At 34.6% G+C, this 25,608-nt stretch overlaps 1 protein-coding gene across 1 annotated transcript in view; it reads left to right on the top strand.

Moving 5' to 3' along the window:
* Positions 1 to 25,608, top strand: part of LOC142341867 (E3 ubiquitin-protein ligase ariadne-1-like) — an 80,000-nt gene that overhangs the window by 8,740 nt on the left and 45,652 nt on the right. The window contains exons 4-7 of the mRNA XM_075393158.1: positions 8,714 to 8,769; positions 8,835 to 8,904; positions 9,520 to 9,741; positions 22,272 to 22,448. Of these exons, the coding sequence (XP_075249273.1) occupies positions 8,714 to 8,769; positions 8,835 to 8,904; positions 9,520 to 9,741; positions 22,272 to 22,448 (525 nt within the window). The remainder of the gene's footprint in view (positions 1 to 8,713; positions 8,770 to 8,834; positions 8,905 to 9,519; positions 9,742 to 22,271; positions 22,449 to 25,608) is intronic.

The raw sequence follows: 25,608 nt of genomic DNA, 5'->3' as shown, positions 1-25,608 counted from the left end.
AGTTATTTGAGGGCAATTGATAACCTTGTCAGGTTTTTCAGACTATCAGTTTTTTGACCATTTTAATGATTTCAGATTTTTTAACGTAACCAAACGTTTTCATAAATATGAAATTTTGCTTCATTTTGTTTCTCTTGGTGACAGTTTTTAGACAAGTTTAACCAATTTTTAGAACAGACCCTGAGAGGCAGTGAGCTAATGGTTTAATACAAAAGGTAGTGGCTTCTGCTGCAATTACGGTTTTGTTAGTGAAGTTTTGACGCTTCGAGTCGCTTCCGGAATTCTTTCGGCTATGCTTTTTTATTTCGTCGTCATGATTTTTGTTACGACCATATCACGTCACAGCCACTTTTTGTTCATTCTTTCATGCAAATTCAACTGAATTGCATGTGTGACGTCATTTTTCGCTCTTAGTGGAGCGAGTTTTTTTGTTCATGTGCGTGATTAAATTTTTGGTCACACTTGACTTACCTCACTCACAAAAATGACTTCCTCACTTTGAAATTGACTTTTATTTACTTTAATTCAAAGAGATAAGGTCAAATGGGAGTGTGTCACTCTAAATGAAGGTTATTTGAGATCAGCTAATAGAGGCAGCAATAACTTATACAGACTTTTAATCAAAATATAACAGATCAGTCTTCAATGAAAAGACGAATTTTTTTGGTCTGTCTTTTTTTACTGTTTTTAGACTGCCGATCTACGAATCTATTGCGGCTATTTTCTGGCAATCTGCCAGCTATGTTTAGTTTATATGATTGTTTCAGTTTCTCAATTTTTTGAGATGATTTTGTGTTTTGATTAACATTGTTCAATTCAGCTGCTGGTCAGGTAGAGTACTTCTAAGTTTTTCATTCAATTCTTTGAATTGTATTTCAGGATTTGTCCTACTATGTTTTTTTATTTCGTCTCCATCAATGATTCCTACGACTCATTGACTTTTTCAATGGCTTCCACTGCTTTTCAGTTAAAATTTGTGTGCCAGACGTCATTTCTGGTTTAGGTCAGTTGCATGACTTGCCTCACTAAAACATGACTTCTGAACTCACTTATGGAACTTAAGGTTTTATGAACATTTACTATTTAAAGATCAATAGTATGCATCTAAGTAGTGACAATTATATGCCCTAATTCTTGACTACTAGTCTCGAGGTTTTGATTTTGAATATCATTTTTTAAAAAGCTCAGATTTTTTTCTTATAGACCGTATGTGTCATAAAATTGACAATCCGTTTCTAACCCAAAATTTTAGTGGTCTATTAATGGACTGGTGGTCGATCTGTCTATCTTATTTATTTAGTTGTTTCAATTCATGGAAGGCCACGAGCGTCTATCAAGGCTATTTTCCGGCAATCTGTCAGCTAGTTTCTATTTAACTAGGCTTGAATTGCAAAATGGCTCGTCCATCGAATTCGAAGTTTTTTGATGATAGTAATATATGATATTACTCCAGTTCGTCTTTCTTTGAAACCTTTCGTACAGTCTATTTTTTCTGTTACCATTTCTGTTGCCAATATTCCAAATTGCTAAATTTTTTCTCATTTTTTATATTTTTCATTCTCAACTGCCAGAAAACCTATTCTACGTTCTGATAAAAAGTTACTTCATGGTTGTTGGTGTCAATGGAATTGTTGGGAACAATTTAACATTTCGAATTTTAGAAATTTTTAATAAACTTGCAAGTTTTTTGAAGACATTTGTTTTTATTCAGTTTTCTTGCCGCAGTAACCAAGAAACTTTTTCCTGGGGTTTGTGATAGTATGTTATTATATAGTTGCTAGGGGAATTTGGAATGGTTTTCAACATTTTATTAGCAGGATTTTCTATATTTTGAAATTTGAATTTTTTTAAAAAAAGTTATTGCCTATCTTTCTTTGAGCCCATGAATTTTTAAGGCTCAAAATAGGGTTAATGGATATCCTCTAGAGACACAGAAACGATTATGAAGAAATTAATATTACGATTTTCAGCAATATTTCATTAAAATTTGCAATTGATTTCATCTTAAAAATTTTTCTGTAATTTTCTGAGTTAATCGATCTTTAAGGGCCAATGATATTTTTTCAGGTATCGCAGATATAAAACGACTCCTTTCAGTGACAAATATGGTTTTGAACCTATTTTTGAAATTGGTGTTTTTAATGAGATCAAATTTTGGGGTAAAAGCTTTAAGAGTTTTAGCAATGAGCATATTTTTGTTTAGTTTTTTGATTGTTTGTTTCTCAACTTTTTGAGATGATTCTTTGAAATGTATTTCAGGACTTTCCTGCTGTGTTCTTTTTAATTCGTCTCCATCGATGATTCCTACGACTCACTTCTTGGAGTTGACTTTTTCAATGACTTCTACTGCTTTGCAGTTAAAATTTGTGTCTGACGTCGTTTCTGGTTTAGGTTAGTTGCGTGACTTACCTCACTAAAAAGTGACTTCTGAACTCACGTATGGAACTTCAGGTTTTGTGAACATCTATTGGCTAAAGATCAATGGTATGTATCTATGTAGTGACAATTCTATATGCCCTAATTCTTGAGTATTGGTCTTGATGTTTTGATTTTGAATATCATTTTTCAAAAAGCTCTAAGGGTTTTTTCTTATAGACCGTATGTGTCATAAAATTGACAGTCCGATTCTAACCCAAAAAGTCTAGTGGTCTATTAATGGACTGGTAGTCGATCTGTTTATCTTATTTTTTTAGTAGTTTCATTTCATGGAAGGCCACGAACGCCTATCGCGGCTATTTTCCGGCAATCTGTCAGCTATGTTGTATTTATTTAGGCTTGAATTGCAATATAGCTCATCCATTGAAGTCAAAGTCATCCATTGTTTTGATGATAGTAATATATGATATCACTACCGTTCGTCGTTCTTTCAATCCTTTCGTACAGGCTATTTTTTCTGTTACCATTTGACTTGTCCTAAAGGGCGGGATAAAATGATAAACCCGATTCAGTCAAGGTGTAGCTGGCTAGGTTTTTTTCACCTTCATAGCTGTAAGTTGAGCTATTTTACTGTGCTATTCTTTTTTTACAAATCAAAGAAATTGAATTGTATTGGGGCGGTGTCTTTTTCGACTCGAAGAGGAGTATTGGCGGAGCGTCTTTTTTGTTGGTAATTTTGTTGGAATGTATTTGAAACCGGAAGTTAAATGCGTGAGAATAAGGTGTTAAGGTCAAATTTCCGAAGAGCAGAGAGAAGATAGTGGTTTTTTTGTTCATGTCGCTTGATTTGAGAGAGCAGAACAGTGAAAAAATTCTTACAATCGAAGAACCTCTCTCCTTGTTTAAAACGTTCAGTGGCACAATTACTAAAGCCTTAGAAGATTATATTCCGAAACACAATAAGAAGGAACAAAAAACATGGATAACTGAAGATATAAAAGAATTGTTTGACAAACGCAGAAAAGCGAAAGGAACGAATGAATACCCCTTGATAGACAAGCAGGTCAAAAAGAAGTGCAATGAGGAATACACGAAGTTTTTGGAAGTAAAATGCAAAGAAATCGAACAAAGACTTCTTGTAAGCCCAGCTGAAGCACACAAAAGAATTAAGGAACTCTCAGGAAAACAACGCAGTTCCCGCAGAACGAGCTTGATTAAAAATGAGAACGGGTTATTGCTCTTAGAAAGCAGTGAAGTCAAAGAAAGATGGCAGCAATATACCAAAAAATTGTATGACGATCCAAACAGAAGTGAATCAATGCCCTTCGTTTTCGAGGAGCCATTAACAGGACCACCCATACTCAAAGATGAAGTCTGGTGAGCTATGAAAATCGCAAAAAAGAATAATGCAATGGGACCTGTTGGCATTCCGATAGAAGCGCTGAAGGCACTGGAAATGATGGGAATAGACTTAGTGCATCACCTGATTGATCGCATTTACGAAACAGGCGTTGTTCCTGATGAAATGCTCAAGTCTGTTTTTGTCACTTTACCCAAAAAGCCTGGTGCTACAGAATGTGAAAATTTCAGAACAATTTCTCTCATGAGCCATGCTCTAAAGTTACTGCTGAGAATTATGGTACAAAGAATTGAAGAGAAAGCCCATTTTCTAATCAGCAAAGAGCAATTCGGATTCATGCCAGACAGAGGCACGCGAAATGCCATTTTATGTCTAATTGCAGAGAGATTGTTGAACCACCAACAAAAACTTTTTGTCTGCTTCATTGATTTTGTTAAGGCTTTCGATAAGGTTCGAAACAATGAAGTTTTAGAAGCCCTTGATGAAGCCGGCATCGATGACAAAGATTTTCGCTTTCTACAAAATATCTATTGGAATCAAAAAGCAACGGTGAAAATTGGTGACGAGGAAACTGATGCCTTTGACATCAAGATTGGCGTCCGACAGGGCTGTGTAGCTTCCCCAATTCTGTATAATACCTTCAGTGACAAAATAATGAAGTCAATAGAAGATATGAAAGGTGTCAGCATTGGTGGAATGAACATTAACAATCTTAGGTTTGCAGACGAAAAAGCAGTGATCGCAGATTCGGAAGAAAAACTTCAGTTGTTAATGTCAACCTTAAAAGATGCATGTGACAAACATGGGATGGAAATTAACACAAAGAAAAACAAAACCGAAGTAATGGTAATTTCCAAGGAACCAGAAAAGTGCTCAATATATTTGAATGAAGAAAAGATAAATCAAACAGAAACCTTCACTTATCTTGGGACGCTTGTAACCGAAGATGGAAAATGTATAAAAGAAATAAAGAGTAGAATAGCCCAGTCAAAAACTGCCTTTACTAATTTGAAAAAGATCCTGACAAACAAAAAAGTTCCTTTCAAAACTAGATTTAGAGTTTTACGTTGCTACGTCTGGCCGGTACTTTTGTATGCATGTGAAACGTGGACACTCAATTTTTAGACGAAGAAGCCCCTTGAAAGTGTTGAAATGTGGTATCTCAGGAAAATGGGGCGCACATCAACCAATGAGTTTGTTTTAAGTAAAACCCAGAAAAACCGGATGATACTGAGAGATATTGAAACTAGGCAACTTAAGTTCTTTGGACATGTTGTCAGAAAAGGCGAATTGGAAGAAAGCAGTCTTTCCGGATGCATCAACGGAAAAAGATCGAGGAAGAAATAGAAAGACATATCTGGATGGTATCTCGGAAAAAGTAGGAAGAAGTCGAGCCGAGTGCATAAGAATCGCAAGGAAACGAGAAGGAGACTTTTATGGAAAGCCTATGTCTGTGACCAGACACGGCACTAAAAGAAGAATAGAGGAAATGTTTGATTACGTGCGTTAATATTTTTTGAAATTAGTTTATTTTTTGTTTGAACTCCAACTTTTGCAGTCAAAGGTGTTTCACTCAATTATTTAAACTGGTACATTGGGATGCTTTTTGATCATCTTGAGCGAATTTTACGCCTGTGGTGTCATTTTTCAGCTATATTTAACATTTTGTCTTGTTTTAAGCCTTTTCAGCAACTTTTGTATTTGTCTTCATTTTTTGATAGCATTCCGGGAGTTTTTTTAAATTAAAATCAATTGTTCTATCACTTTTGGTTGTCTTTCAAATTGGATTTGTTTTAACTTTGAGTTGTTTTCGTAAAAAAAGTCGCGCAAATTTTTGTCCGTTTTTTGAAGTTCTTTGCCTTTCTTCCAATTTTATGGTTCCTGCTCTTGTTTTTCTTGACCAATTCATATACGTTAGGAGTCGCAACTTGGTGTAAATTTTATCAAATGCTCTTTGGTTTTGTCGTTTGTTTTCTCATTTAATTTTTAGTTATTGTTTCGAAACAATTAGTGTAATCAAGTAGGTGGTGCATCATGTCAGTGAGGACAATGAGGATCGTCCGAGCTGTTTATGGAATTTTTACGGCTGGGTTTTTATCCGTTCCCACATTTTCAAGACTTTTAAATAAAATTGGATTGATGATTTTGGTCACGCCGAAACAGGAATTGGAGCGAAAAAGCGAGCAGTTTTGCGGCGTGATGTTTTTTGCTTTCTCCTTTAGTGCTTTCTTGTGCTCATGCGGCATTTTGACTTCGATTTTTGCTGCTTCAGTTTTCTCGATTTTTTCTAAATTGTTTTTCCAATTAATAGTCTAATCTAGGTCTAATTTTTCTGTTTAATCAATGAATTTTATGTCAAGACTTGGCTTGCTATGTGTTTTTGTTGTCTGACTCCCTTTTCTCGTTTAACGCTTGCTCAATAAGCAGAGCTAAAAAGGTCAAGAGTTTTGAGGTCATTTGCGTGATTAGATTTTGATTATTCGAAACTTACCTCACTCAATTTAAATGAAATCTGCACTTTAAAACTTTAGTTTAATTTGAATTTGTTTTATATCAAAGGATATCAAATGTGTAATAAAGGTCACTAATCAAATTGCTTCTGCAGAATGAACTTAAACAAGCTTTTTAGATTTGTTGCTGAATGTTTTTTACATAGCTTTTGGAGCGGTTTGAATTTATATCTTTTTCTATCTCTATTATACGGCGCGCTAGTCTTTTTCGCAGCTATTCCGCCAATCTGCCGGCCATATTCTTCAAAATAAGCATCGACAATTGCAGGAAAGGCAAAAATTCAAGCCAAACTGCGAGTTACATGTTTAATAGCCGCCCTCATCTTCTCAGCCGGCTATTGTTGCGCTCGTATTTTTTTTTACTTCGTCAAACTTTTTTTCGCTTTACCATTTTGCCGCTTTTTCGACATTTTGCGTGAAACCTTTTTGACTTCTCTAGGCTAGTTTCTCTCTTCTCTCATTCTGCTAAAAGTGAATTTGAACATCAGTTGCTCAGCAAAGCAATTCAAAATGAGCAGAGTCAGTATAAAAAATTGAAGTCAGAAATAGAAACGGGATAAACCCATAAAGCCCAATTTTAGATGCCCGCTATTTGAACGTCGTTCCTATAAGTCTTAGTTACCACCTCTAATGCTTATTGGTGTTGATAGTAGCCCCTGTAGCCTCTCTCTAAGAAACCGAAGTATGTTCAACTACGAAATGCCATCAAAACAAATCGGACTTAGAAAATATTTTTGTACAAAAATCTTTTTTTTTTCAATATCTTCTATTCTTTCAATCCCAATCATGCTTATTGGAATCAACGGCGGCTATTTTCCGGCAATCTGCCGGGTATGTTTTAAAGTATAGGCACTCGTCTGTCGTGTGGGAGAAAATTATCCCACCTTCGTTGGTTATGTGAGTTTGTTTCGGCCACCAACCTTCTTCTGGCCTTTCTTTATCTTTTTAGAGTTAAACTGATTTTTTTTTGCGTTGATCAACTAAGACTTTGCAGCTGAACTCTAGTGGTAGCAATTCACTACGAAAAGTCAACTGAAAAGTGTGCCGATAAATTTAATTAGGGTTATAGTGATATATGATGAATTCTAATGACGCCATTTGAACCCCCTTACCGATTTTAGCTACCCCTCCCCCGACTGAAGCAGGATTCAATAGATTTGAGCATCCAGTAGTCGTTTCAGTGCGATTGTTCAGTCTTAAGTCAGTTATGTTTTCTATTGGTTTTTAACTGCTCTCGAACGTGTAGCAATTATAATAGTCCTGTCGGTCTTATGCGGTTTTTCGCTTGACCGATTTTCCGTCTTACCCATCTGACATTTTGTCCTCAAAAACGGAATACACAGGTAGCACCCACCGGGCATTAAGTGCTCTTAGAGCCTTTCAGCTCACTTTTCTTCAAGTATGCGATTCACAGAAACTGTTTTGGAGACTTATTTTTATGGTGTGAAGGGCGATTCTTAAAGGTTGCCCCCCTACAACAGCCCTCCCACACATTAAGGAGCCCATGCAGCCAAAACCTTCTCCAACCGTTTCCCACTCGACTCTCCCATTATTAACCCCCCCTTCCCGACTGTTGCCGCCATCAGCAGCCCGTTGCACCCCCACGCCCACTGCTCTCACCTCGTTTTAATATAGCTAAAGCTTGCCTCTCTAAACGATGGTTAGCTACTGACAAAACGAACCGCTGCGCGGTTGTTTGAGAGCAATTCGCCGGACGTTAGTTGGTTATGTTTAATAGCCGTCATCAGCCTCTGAAACGGCTATTATTTAGGCGCTCTCATTTTTACAATTCTGGTCACACATTTGCATGATTTTTGAAGTCAAATTGGAGTAGTGATTTTGGTCACGCTGAAGTAGGAAGTGGAGCAAAAAAGTGAGTGGTTTTGCGGCGTGAAATTTTTTCGGTCTAGTTTTAAAGTAGAATGAGAAAACGGTGTTTGAAAAAAATTCGCTTTTGGTTTTTTGTTCACATGCGGCAATTTCACTGTGATTTTTAAATGTTTTTCGATTTTTTGGATTGGATTTTTTCCCAACCCATTCATAGTTCATTCTAGACTTTTGTTTTTTGTTTAAGCCAAATTTCCATTTCTCGCAAAAAGCACGGTCATTAAGTCATAGTGCATTAGGTTATCAAAGTTCATTAGAGCGATTGCTAGCTGATATTAGTGTTTACTTAATTCCCTTCAGTTTAGAAGCTGAAGTAAGTAGAGGTTTAGAATCAAACTTAAACTGCACACTAAATAAGAACAATTTTTGAAAGTTAGGAAAAAGTTTTTGTCAATTTCAATCTCTTATTTCTCTGTTTCAATCCCGATGTGCGTCTAGCGCGTCATAGGCGGCTATTTTCGGCAATCTAACGGTTGTGTTTGGTTTTCCTGCTGAGTCAATTGGCGGGAAATGGACTCGGTTTTTTTCATAGCATTATCTTTTAACTATACTTCGGTAGTAAATGTTCTATGTGCTTTAGCGAGTTCTATGTCCCGACGAATACTGTAAAAATGTCATTGACGACTCCCTCATAATGTAAGTACATCTAAATTGTTTTAGAAACTTAAGCTAGCAGACGTTATGTGCCGCTTTGTTTTTAGTCAATTACTCGAGGGGAAAGCAAAAGCTATTCAACAATACAAGCAGTTAATGGCCAACAACTATGTACAGGTTTGTTAATCGTTTAATTTTAAAAGAAATTGATGACAGTTATTGAAGAGTCACATCATTAATAAAAAAATACAAATAAATGTCTGTCCGTTTTTAAAACTCGTCTGTTTTCGGTCAGTCTTAATAGATCATTACATTACTGCTCTGTGGCCCTTATTAAGGTTTTGGTAGCCCCTCGTGACCTTGTTTCGAATCACTAATCTGTTTGATATGCCGTCCCAGAAAACGAGCACTAGATAACAAGTCCAAAGGAAGTAGCCAGTGAAACAAAACCTGATACATCTTACCAGTGAATGCAAGATTTTTGTATTTTTTGATATATTTAAGACGCTTTAGCAACTACTTTTTAAGCTAAGTTTTTAATTGATCTCTCACCAACAAGTTTTAACAAGATCCCACTCGGTTGCTAATCTAGAGTCAGTGCAATATGACCATATAATTTTTTAAAGTAAATACAATCTTAGTATGGTGCATAGTATGGTGCATGTTAACTGAAGCATCTTTCCTAGCTTCTCAACCTCTTATTGCCTCCTTGATTCGTTTTTCGGTCGACTTTAGGTTGTTCTCGTACATTTTGACTATTGGAGAAAGAAAGTTGGAAAATGTGTGTTGTAGAAAAATCGGCTGATGCGATGGTGCTCATCTCCCGAGTGCACGTATGCACTGAAGGCGGAAGAGGATTTGATGAAGAAGGCTGAGTGTATTTGTGGGAAGGTCATCTGTTTCAAGTGTGGAAGAGACTGGCACGATCCACTGCAGTGCCACCTGTTAGACAAGTGGATGCTCAAGTACACTACAGATAGTGAGAATGCTCACTACATTGTGGCTCACACTAAGGTACAGCTGCTAATACTTCAAATAGGTGCATTTGGATTAAAATCTGCAAAAATTGTTACAATTGTCTTTTTTACGACTCGAAGAGATAGTACTGGAGCGGTGTCTTAAATCAATTTCATTGGAGTGAATTTGAAGCAGAAAATTAAATACGTGAAAAAATTTGGATGGTTTGAATGTTTAACAAAATTAAAAAGTGGAGCGAAAAGAGTGTTTGGGAGGTTTGAATAGACTCGATTATAAATTTAAGCTAGTTTTGATAGTGTTTTCTAGTTTCTCGGCTATCAATCTCTGTTTTATGCTAATTTGTAGGTTTTGCAGCTATTTTGGGTTTTTTGAAACTTTTTAAGCATTTTTTGCCCATTGTTTTCTCCTTCGAAATTCGACAGGTTTGGGGGCCTATTATTGCTTTCCTATAGTTGTGTGAGCATTTCAATGATCTCAATTTGATTGAAGAAAGCTTTTATTTTTACGTGCACTTCTATTATTATAGCTGCGAGGCTCTAATCTGAGCGTAGCTATTTTGCGGTGCTCTAGGTTTTTTACAATTCAAAGAATTTGAATTGTATTGGGGCGCTGTCTTTTTTTAAGATCTGTTCACAAATTTTCATGATTTTTGAAGTCGAATTGGAGTAGTGATTTTTGCTTTAAATTTAAAGTAGAGTGAGAAAACGGTGTTCGAACAAAAATTCGCTTTCTCGATAGTGGTTTTTTTGTTCACATGCGGCAATTTCAATTTGATTTTAAACATTTTTGAATTTTTTGGGTCGAATTTTTTCTGAATGGTTTTCCTAATCAATTCATAGTTCATTCTAGGTCTAGTTTTTTGTTTGAACCAAGTTTTTCATTTCTAGTGGTTTTTATGTTCACATGCGGAATTTTGACATTGATTTTCTGTTTTTTTTTACTTTTTTGATCTGCTTTTTTTAGAAATGGATTTCCCAAATCACTCATAGTCCGTTCAATGTCCAGTTTTTTGTTTTGTCAATGAAAATTCGAATTGTACGTCAGGACTTGTCCTGCTATGTTTTTTAAGATCTGTTCACACCTTTTCATAATTTTTAAAGTCAAATTAGAGTGGTGATTTTGGTCACGCCAAAACAGGAAGTGGAGCGAAAAAGCGAGTGGTTTTTTTTGCTCTAATTTCAAACTGGAGTGAGAAAATGGTGTTCGAAAAAAAATCGCTTTCTCGATAGTTCTTTGTTCGCATGCGTCAATTTCACTTTGGTTTGTGAAGTTTTTTCGGTTTTCGGATCGGATTTTTTAAATGGTCTTCCCAATCCATTCATAGATCATTCTAGGCCTCATTTTTTGTTTGAACCAGATTTCCGTTTCTCGCTAGTAGTTTTTTTGTTTATAGGCATTTTGACATTGATATTCTGTTTTTTTTATTTCGTTCATCTGATTTTTTTAAATTGTTTTCTCGATTATTTCATAGTCTGTTCTAGGGCTAGTTTTTTATTAGTTTTCGATGAAAGGTCTTTGAATTGTACGTCAGGATTCGTCCTGCTACGTTTTTTTGTTTCGTCTTTTTCGTTTGACATTTGTTCAAACAGCAAAGCTGAAAGTCAACATTTCTGAATGACTTCTTCCTCTCACTAACAGAGTTTGCGTGCGTGACGTCATTTATCTCTCTCTCTCTCTCTCTCTCTCTCTCTCTCTCTCTCTCTCTAGTAAAATTTTTTTGTGTGATTAGATTTTGATCAGAGGTGACTCACCTCACTCAATAAAATGACTTTTGCACTTTAAAAATCAAGATTATTTTTAATTAGTTTAAGATCAAAGGAACTAATATGTGTAATAAAGGAAAAGGCCCTAATGGAAAGGCTTCTGTGCAATGAGCTTTGACAAGCTTTATTAATTAATTGCCGTATTTTTTGCTCAGCGTTTTGAGCGGCGTCGATGACTTTTTCAACTTATATCTGAATCTGTTTCTATCTCTATCATAAGTCACGGAAGTCTGTTCTTTCGTAGCTATTCCGGCAATCTACAGACTATATTATGAGGAAGTAATTGAATTTTTTTTGCTTTTTTTTGTTTTTGGGGCTAAAGAATTCATTAATTGTCTTCATTTTGCTTTTTTGGAATTGGTGTCAATATGAAAGTTTTCTCAAAGGGTTGTTTTTTGGCGTAGATGACTCTTCGAGAAGCGATTTTGGTGACAGAAAAATGGGAAATTGATCAACAAAGTGAAATGTTTTTTTCTTTCTAATTTTCAAGTTAAGAAAACTTTGAACGAAAATTGCTTTCTCGATAGTTGTTTGTCCTTATACGCCATTTTGACTTTTTTTACTGTTTTTGCACTCTTTCTGATCTGATTTGTTTCCTAATGGCTTTCCGAGACCATTCCTGGCCTTTTCTAGTTCATTAAAGATAGGTTGTCTTTTTTGTTCTCTTCTTTAACGGCAGGTTTTTTCGGTTGCTATTGAGTTAAGCAATTCTAATTATTTCTTTGAGTTCTTAACAATCTCTTTAATGAGTTTAGCTCTTTGTTTTCAAAAAAGTTTTTTTTTGGGGGGTTGGAGTGTTTTTGTTGTTGTTTTTTGTGGCCTTATAGCTCAGTCTCAAGAGCAACAGTTCTCATCGGCCTTTCAGGTTGACATAATTTTGTTGATTTTATTAACTCAAATCTGTAGCCAATGTTTTCCATGATGAAGGCACCCTTTGTTTTCGAAATCAAAACATTAGAGCTGTTTAAAGATATTGTATGACTTCATAAGTTTTATGGTATCCTGTGGTTAAGGCTTTAGGCATGTAATTGTGTGTTTTTCTTTCTTTCGTGACACTGACTTTCACAAATTTTCTGATTTTTGCCTATTTCTTTGTTTTGCCGCTTCTTTGCTTTGCCTGGCATTGATTCCCACCAAGTTATTGTATTGTATACTCAATCTGAAAATGAGTAAAAAGTCATTTTTTTTAAAAAGTTGTTGCTATTGGTAATTCTTTAAAACACAAGATCCTGGAAAAAAAGATTCTTTATATTATTTTTGAGTTTTTGCCAATTTTTACTGTCTTAGTTTAATGGTGCTCATTGTCTTGCGTTGTTTTTTTTCTTTCCATAACTTTTTTCGTTTTGCATGGCTCTCTCTCTCTCTCTCTCTCGCAAAAGTTTTTTGCGTGATTTCTTCCTCTCACTAACAGAGTTTGCGTGTGTGACGTCATTTATCTCTCTCTCTCTCTCTCTCTCTCTCTCTCTCTCTCTCTCTAGAAAAGTTTTTTTTGTGTGATTAGATTTTGATCAGAAGTGACTCACCTCACTCAATAAAATGACTTTTGTAATTTAAAAATTAAGTTTATTTTGATTTAGTTTAAGCTCAAAGGAACTAATATGTGTAATAAAGGAAAAGGCTCTAATGAAAAGGCTTCTGTGCAATGAGTTTTGACAAGCTTTATTAATTAATCGCCGTATTTTTTGCATAGCGTTTTGAGCTGCGTCGATAACTTTTTCAATTTATATCTGTAGCTGTTTCTCTCTCCATTATAAGTCACGGAAGTCTATTATTTCGTAGATATTCTGGCAATCTACCGACTATATTATGAGGAAGTAATTGAATTTTTTTTGCTTTTATTTGTTTTTGGGGCTAAAAATTTCATTGTCTCCAATTTGCTTTTTTGGAATTGGTGCCAATATGAAAGTTTTCTCAAAGGGTTGTTTTTTCGACATAGACGACTCTTCGAGAAATGATTTTGGTCACAGCAAAATGGGAAATTGATCGACAAAGTGAATGTTTTTTTTTCTAATTTTCAAGTTAAGAAAACTTTGAACGAAAATTGCTTTCTCGATAGTAGTTGTCCTTATGCGCCCTTTTGACTTGTTTTTTACTGTTTTTGCACTCTTTCTGATCTGATTTGTTTCTTAGTGGCTTTCCGAGACCATTCCTGGTCATTTCTAGGTCTAGTTTTTAGTCAATAAAAATTTTTTGATTTTAAGGCCAGGAATTTTTTTTACACATTTTTTAAAATTCAAAGTATTTGGATTGTTTTGGTGTGCTGTATTTTTTTCTAAGATCTGTGCACCTTTTCAGCTTTTTCACGTCTCTGAGAAATCACCTTAGAGTGATGGTTTTGACAAGCTTTATTAATTAATCGCCGTATTTTTTGCATAGCGTTTTGAGCTGCGTCGATAACTTTTTCAATTTATATCTGTATCTGTTTCTCTCTCCATTATAAGTCACGGAAGTCTATTATTTCGTAGATATTCTGGCAATCTACCGACTATATTATGAGGAAGTAATTGAATTTTTTTTGCTTTTGTTTGTTTTTGGGGCTAAAAATTTCATTGTCTCCAATTTGCTTTTTTGGAATTGGTGCCAATATGAAAGTTTTCTCAAAGGGTTGTTTTTTCGACATAGACGACTCTTCGAGAAATGATTTTGGTCACAGCAAAATGGGAAATTGATCAACAAAGTGAATGTTTTTTTTCTAATTTTCAAGTTAAGAAAACTTTGAACGAAAATTGCTTTCTCGATAGTAGTTGTCCTTATGCGCCCTTTTGACTTTTTTTACTGTTTTTGCACTCTTTCTGATCTGATTTGTTTCTTAAAGGCTTTCCGAGACCATTCCTGGTCATTTCTAGGTCTAGTTTTTAGTCAATAAAAATTTTTTGATTTTAAGGCCAGGAATTTTTTTTACACATTTTTTAAAATTCAAAGTATTTGGATTGTTTTGGTGTGCTGTATTTTTTTTCTAAGATCTGTGCACCTTTTCAGCTTTTTCACGTCTCTGAGAAATCACCTTAGAGTGATGGTTGTAATCGACCTTTTACTCGAGTTGTAAAAGGAGCAAAAAGGGGTAGGTTGGAGCCATAATTGTTTTTTTAAATTACCTTTTAAGTGGAGTGAGAAATTGATGCTTGAAACACATTTTCAATTTCTGAGAGAATTTTTTGTGCGTTGCCTCTATGCTTTGTTTTTAATGGGTCTTCTTTTGATTGTTATAAACATGAGGTATATGTGTTCTAGTTGTGTCTAATTGCAATGACTTGTATTCATCAATTAAGGCTAAGGCTTTTTAAAATTTCGACACTATTTGTTTTCAAAAATTATTAATTATTTATTTTTGTCACTTTTTAATTTTTTCTGTCTTGTCACTTAATATCATTTATGACAGGTGTCAATGCTTGCCAATGAGACACAAATGAAGCTAATTAATTATTCCATTTCATAGCTAGTGGTTTTCGTGTCTTGACACTATTTTTTCTAAAAAAATTTTTGGTGATTTCTTTTAGTTTTGACTGTTTTTTCTAGACTTATTGCTGTCTTATTAACTCAGTCTCATTAATGATAGGTCTCATCGTTGGCTGATGAGGATTTAGTTAATCGAAAAAATTGTTTCAGTCTGTGGCTAATGTTTTCTGTGACTTTTACGCCATTTGTTTTCAAAATGTGGTTTTGCGATGTTTCAAAAATTAGTTGTATCTCCATTACTTCAGAACGACAGGTTGTATTGTTTGTTCTCATCATTAAAGATAAGTTGTATTTTTTGTTCTCTTCTTTAACGACAGGTTTTTTCGGTTGCTATTGGGTTATAAGCAAATCTAATTAGTTCTTTGAGTTCTTAACAATCTTTTTTTAATCAGTTTAGCGCTTTATTTTCAAAAAAGTTGTTTTTTTTAAGTTGGCATGTTTTTGTTGTTATTTTTTGTGGCCTTATAGCTCAGTATCAAGAGCAACAGTTCTCATCGGCCTTTCAGGTGGACATAATTTTGTTGATTTTATTAACTCAAATCTCTAGCTTATGTTTTCCATGACGAAGACACCCTTTGTTTCCAAAATCAAAACATTAGAGCTGATAAAAGATATTTTATGACTTCATAATTTTTATGGTATGCTGTGGTTAAGGCTTTAGGCATGTAGTTGTGTGGTTTTCTTTCTTTCGTGACACTGACTTTCACAAATTTTCTGATTTTCGCCTATTTCTTTGTTTTGCCGCTTCTTTGCTTTGCCTGTCATTGATTCCAACCAAGTTATTGTATTGTGTACTCAATCTGAAAATGAGTAAAAAGTCATTTTTTTTTAAAAAAAAGTGTTGTTGCTATTGGTAATTCTTTAAAACACAAGATCCTGGAAAAAAATGATTCTTTATATATATATATATATATTTTTGAGTTTTTGCCAATTTTTACTGTCTTAGTTTAATGGTGCTGTTAATCTTTTAATTTCACGTCCACAGTTAATTCAATTCCTTGCGTTGTAATTCAGGATTGTCTTGCTTTGTTTATTCGTTTTTCCATGACTTTTTTCGCTGTGCATGGCTTCACTTTGACGTTTTATTTCTGTCTTACAGTACTGCTCATACTGTTTCATCAAAATGGAATTTGATTCTTTCAGCATTTTTACGCGAATATGTTTAATTTAAAAAAGAAATCAAAAGAAACAGGTTAGACCAATGAAGCTCGGGCACTAATTGATAAGATTTGACTTGGTGCATGAAGTTATCCCAGTTCCTTGAAATATTCTGCTAACTGGTTGTGGTATTAAGCTCATTTTCCCCATATAGACTGAATTCGCCTTTTTAGTCGAAAACTGTAGATAAAATTATACTGAGAACTTTTTTTGACACTTAGAAAAAATTAGGCTGTCGTTATTTTTTGATTTACTGTTTCAATCCCAACGTTGGTCAGTGGGTTCTAGGTGGAACCTTTCGAGCAATTTGCCGTCTTTGTTTGTCGTGTTTTTGACAGGCAAATTTTCAGACTGACTTGATTGATTTTTTTACGTCTATTATTTAGGCGCTCTCCTTTTTTAATTCGCCTTACGTTTCGGTCAAGTTTTTGTTTTACATAAGTCACGGCTTTCACGTTGACTCCTGACTTGCCTCACTCGCTGTTTCAACTGAGTTGATTTCAATATTTTTTCTCATCGAATTACGCAATGTAGTGAATATTGTTAATTTCTAAAGAGCAAGCTCTAAAGAAATGGAATAAACAGATAAAGCCAATGATTAAGTCAATGTGCCTTAGTTTATCAAAATTCATTAGAGGGATCGATAACTAGCCTTAGTTTTAAGCCTAATGGCCTGCAGTACAGAAAATGAAGTGCGTATATTTTTAGAATCTGATTGAAACTAACTGCACGCCAAATTAGAATTCTTTTTGACACTTAGAAACAAATTCTGGCTATTTTTATCTCCTTCCGTTTCGATCTCTATGTGCGTCGGGTACGGCAATGGCAGCTATTTTTCGGCAAATTGCCGGCTACCTTTTGCGGTTTAAATTATCTTTTAATTTGATAGATTTTATTTTTGAGTTGTGTTTGTCAAAAAACAATTTTGTATTTAATAATTTCGCCCGATTTTCGGCATTCTATTTGTTTTGCTTATTTTTTCCGACTTTAGGTTTCGCAAATTCTTGTGTAATCTAGAGCTATCATATATTGACTGGTTAAGGTTATAAACAGCAGTTTTCACTGAAATTAATTGTATTTCGTTTTTTGACGTTTTTCTTTTTAAATGTTTCTCTGACGGGCAGTGGGTAGTTCACTGATCTAGCAGAGAAATTTATGAAAAGTTCCCTTGAATAATTGTTGGGAGGTAGCATTTGTCTTTTTTAAGGATTTTTATAATGTTTTTTTATTTGTCCCCTTTCCTCGATTTTATCTGTTTGTACAGATGATAGTCAGTTATTGAATTGTCATGTCAGTATTTCATGTTAGTTTTCCTGTTATTGTTTCAAAATGATAAAATTGCGCTCGAACGAAGTTTGAAATTATTATTTTTAAGATGCCTTTTTATGCAATGATTTTGTTTGGCCGTTTTTTCTATATTATTTTGATATTTTTTCTTCGGTGACTTTTTTAGGCTTTACTTTTTGATTTTCTGATCAATTTGAATTTCCTGCATTCAGAAAATAAGTCGTTACTAAAATATAATCGGTTGAGCGAAAAGCATATATTGCCTTTTATCGTGGAGGTGAGGTTATTGTTCCCGACTCTCATTTGAGAAGTCGCGGGTTTTACTCCCTCACTAGGCAGAAGTTTTTGTGCCGCATGAATTTAAACCTACGCCCTGCTCTAAATTGTTTGCCTCATTCACCATTCATAGAAGAGCAATTAGTAAGACATTTGGCAGTTTGCTTAAAAATAATTGGTAGAATCAATTAGTAGGCTCATTTTGTTCATTGAGGGCAATGATGGGGCCTCTGCAATATCTACGTTGACTAGGTTCCGGGGTTTTCCGGCTACATTTTAAAGATCTGTTCACACTTCTTTTGGTTTTTGATACGTTTCAAAATGTCATACATCTGTTCTGATCATGCTCAGTTGTTTTTGAAGGCATCGATTGTCAGTTGATGGTTTTTAATACTTAGACATTGTTTGTTTTGATAGAATATCAGCAATTTTTGAGTTTGACTGGTTTTTGGTAGTTTTTTGTTTTCCGTTTTCCTAGTCTTTTAATTACTGGTTTCAATGACAAACTAATAAAGCAAAACAGAAAGAATTTAAACAATTTTTATTGATGTACAAAGGTTTTCACTACTTTGCCACAACTTGCTTTCAAAAACTATCAACGATTTTTTAGGGTTGCTCAGTTTTGTAGTTTTTTTTCACTAGGTGTCATAAATGACTGTTATCATCGTTTCCTAATGAGGGATAAATGAGTCTAATTGATGGTTCATGGCTTTTCACTAATTGTTTTCAAAAACTGAGTTTTAGTTTTTGCGTGTTTTTGTTGTCTTGTCAATCAGTCAGTAATGACACGTCTGATCTGTTGCTAATGATGCTTGAATTATTCTATTAAATTTTTTAGTTCATAGTTGAAGATATTATAAATTGTGTTTTAAAACTTTAGCGAATTTTGGGGTTTTTGCCCTGTTTTTATTCTGTGTTTAGGTTGTCCTATATATAAGTCTCATGCAGAGATATTGTCATCGGTTGCTTACGAGGTATACATGAATCTAATTAATGGTTTGAGATGTTAGTGCTTTTCTTGGGGTCTTGTCGCGTAGTCTCAGAAACAACAGTTCTCATTGACTTTCTAATGCCGTGTAATTTGCAATTTTCAAATTATCGGCATCTGCTTTTAGCTATGGCTTTCATTTCTTTTTGAAAGGTTTATAGTTGAGTTTTTGATTCTTGCCTTCATTTGTTTTCTATTTGTACCTAATTCACCTACGAGAAATGCTATTGTATTTGACTTTTTATGTTCTTTAATAGCCGCCGTCAGCCTCTCAAACGGCTATTATTTAGGCGCTCTCCTTTTTTACAAGTATTTGTGCGCTGTGTTTTTGTTTAGATGTTTTTACACATTTTTCAATGACTTTGATCTTTCAAAACGGGATAAACAGGTAAAGCCCAGTGGGCATTAAGTTTCATTAGATGCCCAATATGGGCTTTAGTAGTCCTTCAAGTGCTTAGAGTGGCGCAGCTGCTGGGATGGCCTTAATTTATAGTTAAAAGGTCATCTTCAGGAGTTTTGTGCTCAAAATAGTGCAATTTTTCATGTTTTTTGATATTTTTTTTGGGTTTTTGTTTGATTAATCTTAGGTTGATGTTTTAAAGGTTGATGAAAGTCTTCTGCGAGACAAAATTACATATTATGACCATTTTGTGAGCTATATGTTTTGATGCTACAAACACAAACACGCAAAATGATACTATTTTTTGCATTTTTTTTTGAATTTTTTTCAATATTTTTGTAATTTTTAATAGCCGTCGTAAGCCTCTCAAACGGCTATTATTTAGGCGCTCCCCTTTTATAATTCGCTGTACCTTTTGCTCAAGTTTTTCGGTTTATATAAGTCACGATTTTCACGTTTGACTTCTGACTTACTTCACTCACTATTTGAACTGAATGAATTTTAAATTCTTTTACGCATTGAATTACTCAATATATTGAATACTTTCAAAGTCAAAAGATCAAAAGAGACGGGATAAATTGATAAATCCCGGCTATTAAGTCTTTGAGAATTAGCTTATCAAAGTTCATTAGTGTTTGCTAGCTGACATTGGTATTAAGCTTATTAGTTTTCAATTTAAAAGCTGAATTAGGTGTAGTTTTAGAATCCAACTGAAACTGCACGCCAAATTAGAACACTTTTTGACATTTAAAAGAAACAGAAAAATTTCGTTCTATTCTTCTCCTTTTTCTTTTGATAAAATCTGCATTTTTTTCAAGTTTTCCTAAAATTTTTTTTATCAATTTATGATTTTTTCCATCCTCAAGGGCGAGAAAACCTATTCCACGGTCGAATAATAAGCTACTGCATGAATGTTAGTGTCAATGGAATGGTAGCATTTTAAAATATTTTTGATAAAATTTTCATTTTTATAAAGTTTTTTGAAAACCTGCATTTATTCAGTTTTTGTTGCCTCAGTAGCCAAGTAACCTTCTCCAGGGTTTGATAGTCTGTTATTACATAGTTGCTAGGGGCAATGGAATGGTTTTCAACATTTTAATAGAACGAATTTCCATTTTTTGGAATTTGAATTTTTAAAAACAAATTTTGTATCGATATTTGAGCCAATGAATTTTTTAAGGCTTGGAATTTGGTTACTGGATAGCCTCTAGAGACACCAAATTGGTTCTGAAGATATTAATATCATAATTTTAGCAATTTTTTCAAAAAAATTTGCAATTGCTATCAATTTTTGATTTCTCCTGTCATTGTCTGAGGTAATCGATCTACAAGTGCCAATGAATACTTTTCAGGTCTTGCAGTTATAATAGTGGACCGATCTCAGAGGCAAAATTTGGTTTTTGACATATTTTTGAAATAACTATTTTTGAAGGGATTAACTTTTGCCTTCGGGGTAAATGCTTCAAGCGTTTTAGAAATGAGTATATTTTAGTTTCTCAACTTCTTTAGATGATTTTGATTGTATTTTGGCTGGCGTTGTTCAAATAATCTGCTGGTCAGGTAAAGTACTTTTAAGTTTTTCTTTCAATTCTTTGGATTGTATTTCAGGTGTTTCAGGTCTGCTGTTTTGTTTTAATTCGCTTTACCTTTTGATTCGCTTTGACCGTTTGTTCTTCGTTTTACATAAGTCACTATTTTCACGTTTGACTTCTGCCTTACCTCACTCACTGTTTCAACTGAATGGATTCTAAATTCTTTTTTTTGCATTGAACTACGCAATGTAGTGAATACGTTCAATGTCAAAAGAGCAGAATCAAAAGAAACGGGATAAACCGATAGAGCCCGGTCATTAAGCCAGAGTGCATTAGGTTATCAAAGTTCATTAGAGCGATTGCTAGCTGATATTAGTATTAAGCTGAATGCCCTTCAGTTTAGAAACTCAAGTAGGTACAGGTTTAGAATCTAATTTGAAACTGCACACTGACTTAGAACAATTTCTTCCTCTTTCTGTTTCTATCCCGATATGTATCTAGGGCGTCTGCTATGTCGGCTATTTTCCGGCAATCTGCTGGCTATGTTTATTTTTTGCTGTGAACAAAGACTGTGGTATGTACTATTATGTTGTTCTTAGTTATTAATTTCAACACGTTTGATGTATTGTGTACTCATTCTAACGGCACGTAAGGTCAAAATTTTTATCAATTGTGTCCCATTTGATTTACTATAAAGCTCTGGAAATTGAAATGTTTAAATTTGTTTATTTTTTAATAGCCGACCTCATCTTCTCAGCCGGCTATTATTGCGCTCGTATTTTTTTTTACTTCGTCAAACTTTTTTTCGCTTTACCATTTTGCTGCTTTTTCGACATTTTGCGTGAAATCTTTTTGACTTCTCTAGGCTAGTTTCTCTCTTCTCTCATTCTGCTAAAAGTGAATTTGAACATCAGTTGCTCAGCAAAGCAATTCAAAATGAGCAGAGTCAGTATAAAAAATTGAAGTCAGAAATAGAAACGGGATAAACCCATAAAGCCCAATTTTAGATGCCCGCTATTTGAACGTCGTTCCTATAAGTCTTAGTTACCACCTCTAATGCTTATTGGTGTTGATAGTAGCCCCTGTAGCCTCTCTCTAAGAAACCGAAGTATGTTCAACTACGAAATGCCATCAAAATAAATCGGACTTAAAAAATATTTTTGTACAAAAATCTTTTTTTTTCAATATATTCTATTCGTTCAATCCCAATCATGCTTATTGGAATCAACGGCGGCTATTTTCCGGCAATATGCCGGGTATGTTTTGGTTATTTTTGTGCATATAGGATTCAGCTTTGACTTTTGCTATTTAGCCCTTGGCGGATTATTTGTTTTATGCTATTAAACTGTTGTCCTCATAAATGGGATGAACAGGTAAATCCCGGAGCTCTTTTAGAAGTCCGCTAGTTTCAATTGATCGAAGCTGCTGAGAAGAGATAAAATGATAGTGTGAAGTGAAGTTTTTCACAGGTTTGGACTCCCCTCCTCTGTCACGCTAACTACAACTGATACAAAAACCACGCCAGTCGTTCAAAAGCGATCTGTCCAATGTTATCCGGCTGTTCTTAATTTTTGAAAAATCTGCTTATGCGTGCCCCAGGCTAGCTGGTTTTGTAGCTGGTGTTTTTCTGGAAACACAAATGGTCTGACCGTATCTGGAGACCAAGATCCAAAATTATCTATGAGATCATTTCGTTTGAATTTCAGCCGTGTCCCAAGTGCAAAGTGTCAATTGAGAAGAATGGTGGCTGCAACCACATGACGTGCAAGACCTGCAGTCATCACTTCTGCTGGATCTGTATGGATGACTGGAACAAACACGGCCAGAACTGGTACAACTGCACGCGCTTTCAAGAAGACCAGGGTGCCACCGAACAGATCAATGTGAGACCATTCGAATCTATTTTTTTTTACCTAATGCCAAAAAATAAGTATTTAGTTCCCTTTGATCTCTGAGTTCAATAGTCCAATTATAAAATTGCTTTGATTGCAATTAATTTATTTAATCTCACGTTCAGTTGTGATAGTTTTGGTACAATGCAAGAGCCAACGATATAAAGCTATGAAAACTGGACTGATTTTCGAAAGAGGAAACTTGCCTTGGTTTATCCTAAATTGTTAGTTAATTACTACGGAGAGTACTTGCTCAGTAGAACTGCCAGTATCGTGTTCGATTGTGATAGTTTTGACTACATACAACTAAGCGGACACATGAAAGTGCCGAAACTTATTTCAATACCGCCAAAATGGTGAGTAGTTAATTATCAATAAAAAGTCAGGTGAGAGAAATTTTCAAAGCGGTCATTGCAACCTTATACCAGGTTCGGTTGAGTTAGATGCATAATAATCTAATAATGGTTTTGAAAAACGTATGATTTTTGGCTATCTGAAGAGCGCCATTGAGTTATGTTTCGGGTGTTTTTGTCGCATTGGGTGTTTTGTCCCCTTATCTTAACTACATAACTATTAACTATAATAAAGCAGGTAATTAATGTTCTAATGATCAATGTATAATTAACTGTAATATTCCATAATAACGATATTGATATTTGTTGTGATCAAAGAGTATTCTAAATTTTGCATCGCGATTTGATATCATCCAGCGTTATATACCAGAAAGTCTCATACCTATGTATTTTCCAATTTTCTGCATTGAATGGGGGTTGGGGTTGACGACAGCAGTAAAACTGTTGTTGATTTCCTTGTGTTCATGCGTCATGTTGAAAAGTTCTGACCTGCACAGATCGTTTTACCGTTGGGAAACCGTTTTTTGTCGTTTTACTCGCGGCTTCAGTGTTAGATTTTACGTCGATTGGATACATTTATCATTCTTCACTCACCTCTTGATTAGAACTACACATGCTTCTACGCGTCTGCTATGAGTTTTCTATTTTACAAGCTCTAATTGAAGACCAGTGAGGTGCTCCTAACCTATTTTGCAATGGATGTACATTAACCTCTAAATTCTTATCAAAATTAAAGGAAAATTGGAATCCAGAGAAGAGCTTAGCCTTGCTTATGCTCTTTTCTATTGGTGGTTTATTTTAACAAAACACAGATCAGGATTTCGTTCAATATGATTTATGAAAATTACCATCCAGACTATTTTCCCTTAAAGATACTCGGGCAGATTAAAATACCGTGATCAAGACCTTGACTCGTTGAAATTTGGTGCGTTCGTGTGCCCATACAAATTTGCGTATGAAAAGACCTATACTGGTTAAAATTGGAAATGATCGATAGTTCAGCTTGTTCAGGTTAAGAAAAAATCTGATAGACCAAATGTTGTATGATCCAGACTCTATGAATGCTGCAACTTTTTAGAGAACAATTACATAAATCGTGGATTTTGTTCGAAAAATTGAAGCATATTTTTTCTTACATTAAATAAATGACAAAGTCGGTCAAGTTAAACAAAAAAAGTCCGGTACATTATTGAAGTTGTAAAAAAAACGGGAAGAGAAGTTGGCTAAGAATCAGCAATAGACGTTTATCTTTCAAGGCTGCCCGTCCTGAAATGAAACTAATATGAAAAGAAATAATTGTTTTAACTAAAAGGCAGGATTAGAAATTTTGTCACTGGCGGGATCTATCAGAACTAATTAGAGAACTAGTTAGTTTATACGTTTTTTTTTTCATTAAGAAAACGAGTAGTTGGGAGTTATTTGGGCTGTTAGGACCTAGATCACATCTACAAAAACACGCAAAAGAAATTGGAAAATACTTCCCCTTGTTTAATGGAAGCTTCAAATACGGAAATCATAGACCAGTCAAGAAACGTAACCTTTGCTTCTTTAGCAGAAATACAATTATATCTTTGTTTCAGGACAACGGGGAGATTTTTTCGATTTCATGTATAAATTGAAGCTAACTTGGCTGATTATATTCACTCCCGAATTTTTCCCTGACAACAATTGAACTGCTCTAGTTTATCAACTATAACATAAACTTCACGGAGTATACGCACTCAGAAAAGGAACAAGGATTTTGTTCTTCCTTTTATTAGGCATACTCATCTTGCTGCAAAGTTTATACGTAGTTGCGAGGGGTTTTTGAAGAAATTAGCCTGCACTACTGCATTGGAAGGTTTTTTGAAGTCAATAAGTAAATTTGCGAAGGTTTTATCGTATATTAGTTGATAGATTTACATTTACTTTCTTCAAATCTTCGACCACTTCTTACAAAAGTTAATGCAAGGTTTTCTGAAACAGAATTTTTTTCTTACGTAACTGAGGTACATAAACACGAAAAGAAACTGGAACTTACTTCCTCTTCTTTAACGGAAGTTTCAAATACGGAGATCATAGACCAGTCAAAAAACGTAACTTTTGCTTCTTCTTGAGCAGAAATACAATTATATCTTCATTTCAGGAGAACTGGGAGATTTTTTTCAATTTCATGTAGAAATTGAAGCTAACCTGACTGATAACATTCACTCCGGAAGTTATCCCTGGCAAGTTTTGAGCAGCTCTACTTTTTCAACTATAACATTATCTTAACGGAGTATTCGCATTCAGAAAAGGAGCAAGCAAGAATTTTATTCTTCCTTTTATTAGGTATACTCATCTTGCTGCAAAATTTATACCTAGTTATGACGTGTTTTGAAATTACCCTGTATTACTGCATCGGAAGGGTCTTTGAAGTCAGTAATTAAATTTGCGAAGATTTTATCTTATATTAGTTGATAGATTTACATTTACTTTCTTCAAATCTTCGACCACTTCTTACAAAAGTTAATGCGAGGTTTACTGAAACAGAATCTTTTTTCTTACGTAACTGAGGTACACAAACACAAAAAGAAACTGGAACTTACTTCCTCTTCTTTAACGGAAGCTTCAAATACGGGGATCATAGACCAGTCAAGAGACGTAACCTTTCCTTCTTTAGCAGAAATACAATTATATCTTTGTTTCAGGACAACGGGGATATTTTTTCGATTTCATGTATAAATTAAAACCAACTTGGCTGATTATATTCACTACCGAAGTTTTCCCTGACAACAATTGAACTGCTCTAGTTTATCAACTATAACATAAACTTTACG

The sequence above is a fragment of the Convolutriloba macropyga genome, chromosome 1 (assembly GCF_964194025.1).
Source record: "Convolutriloba macropyga chromosome 1, txConMacr16.3, whole genome shotgun sequence".
Classification (NCBI taxonomy): Eukaryota; Metazoa; Xenacoelomorpha; order Acoela; family Convolutidae; genus Convolutriloba; species Convolutriloba macropyga.
Note: the sequence above shows the minus strand (reverse complement) of the source record. Positions and strands in the feature narration are given on the sequence as shown.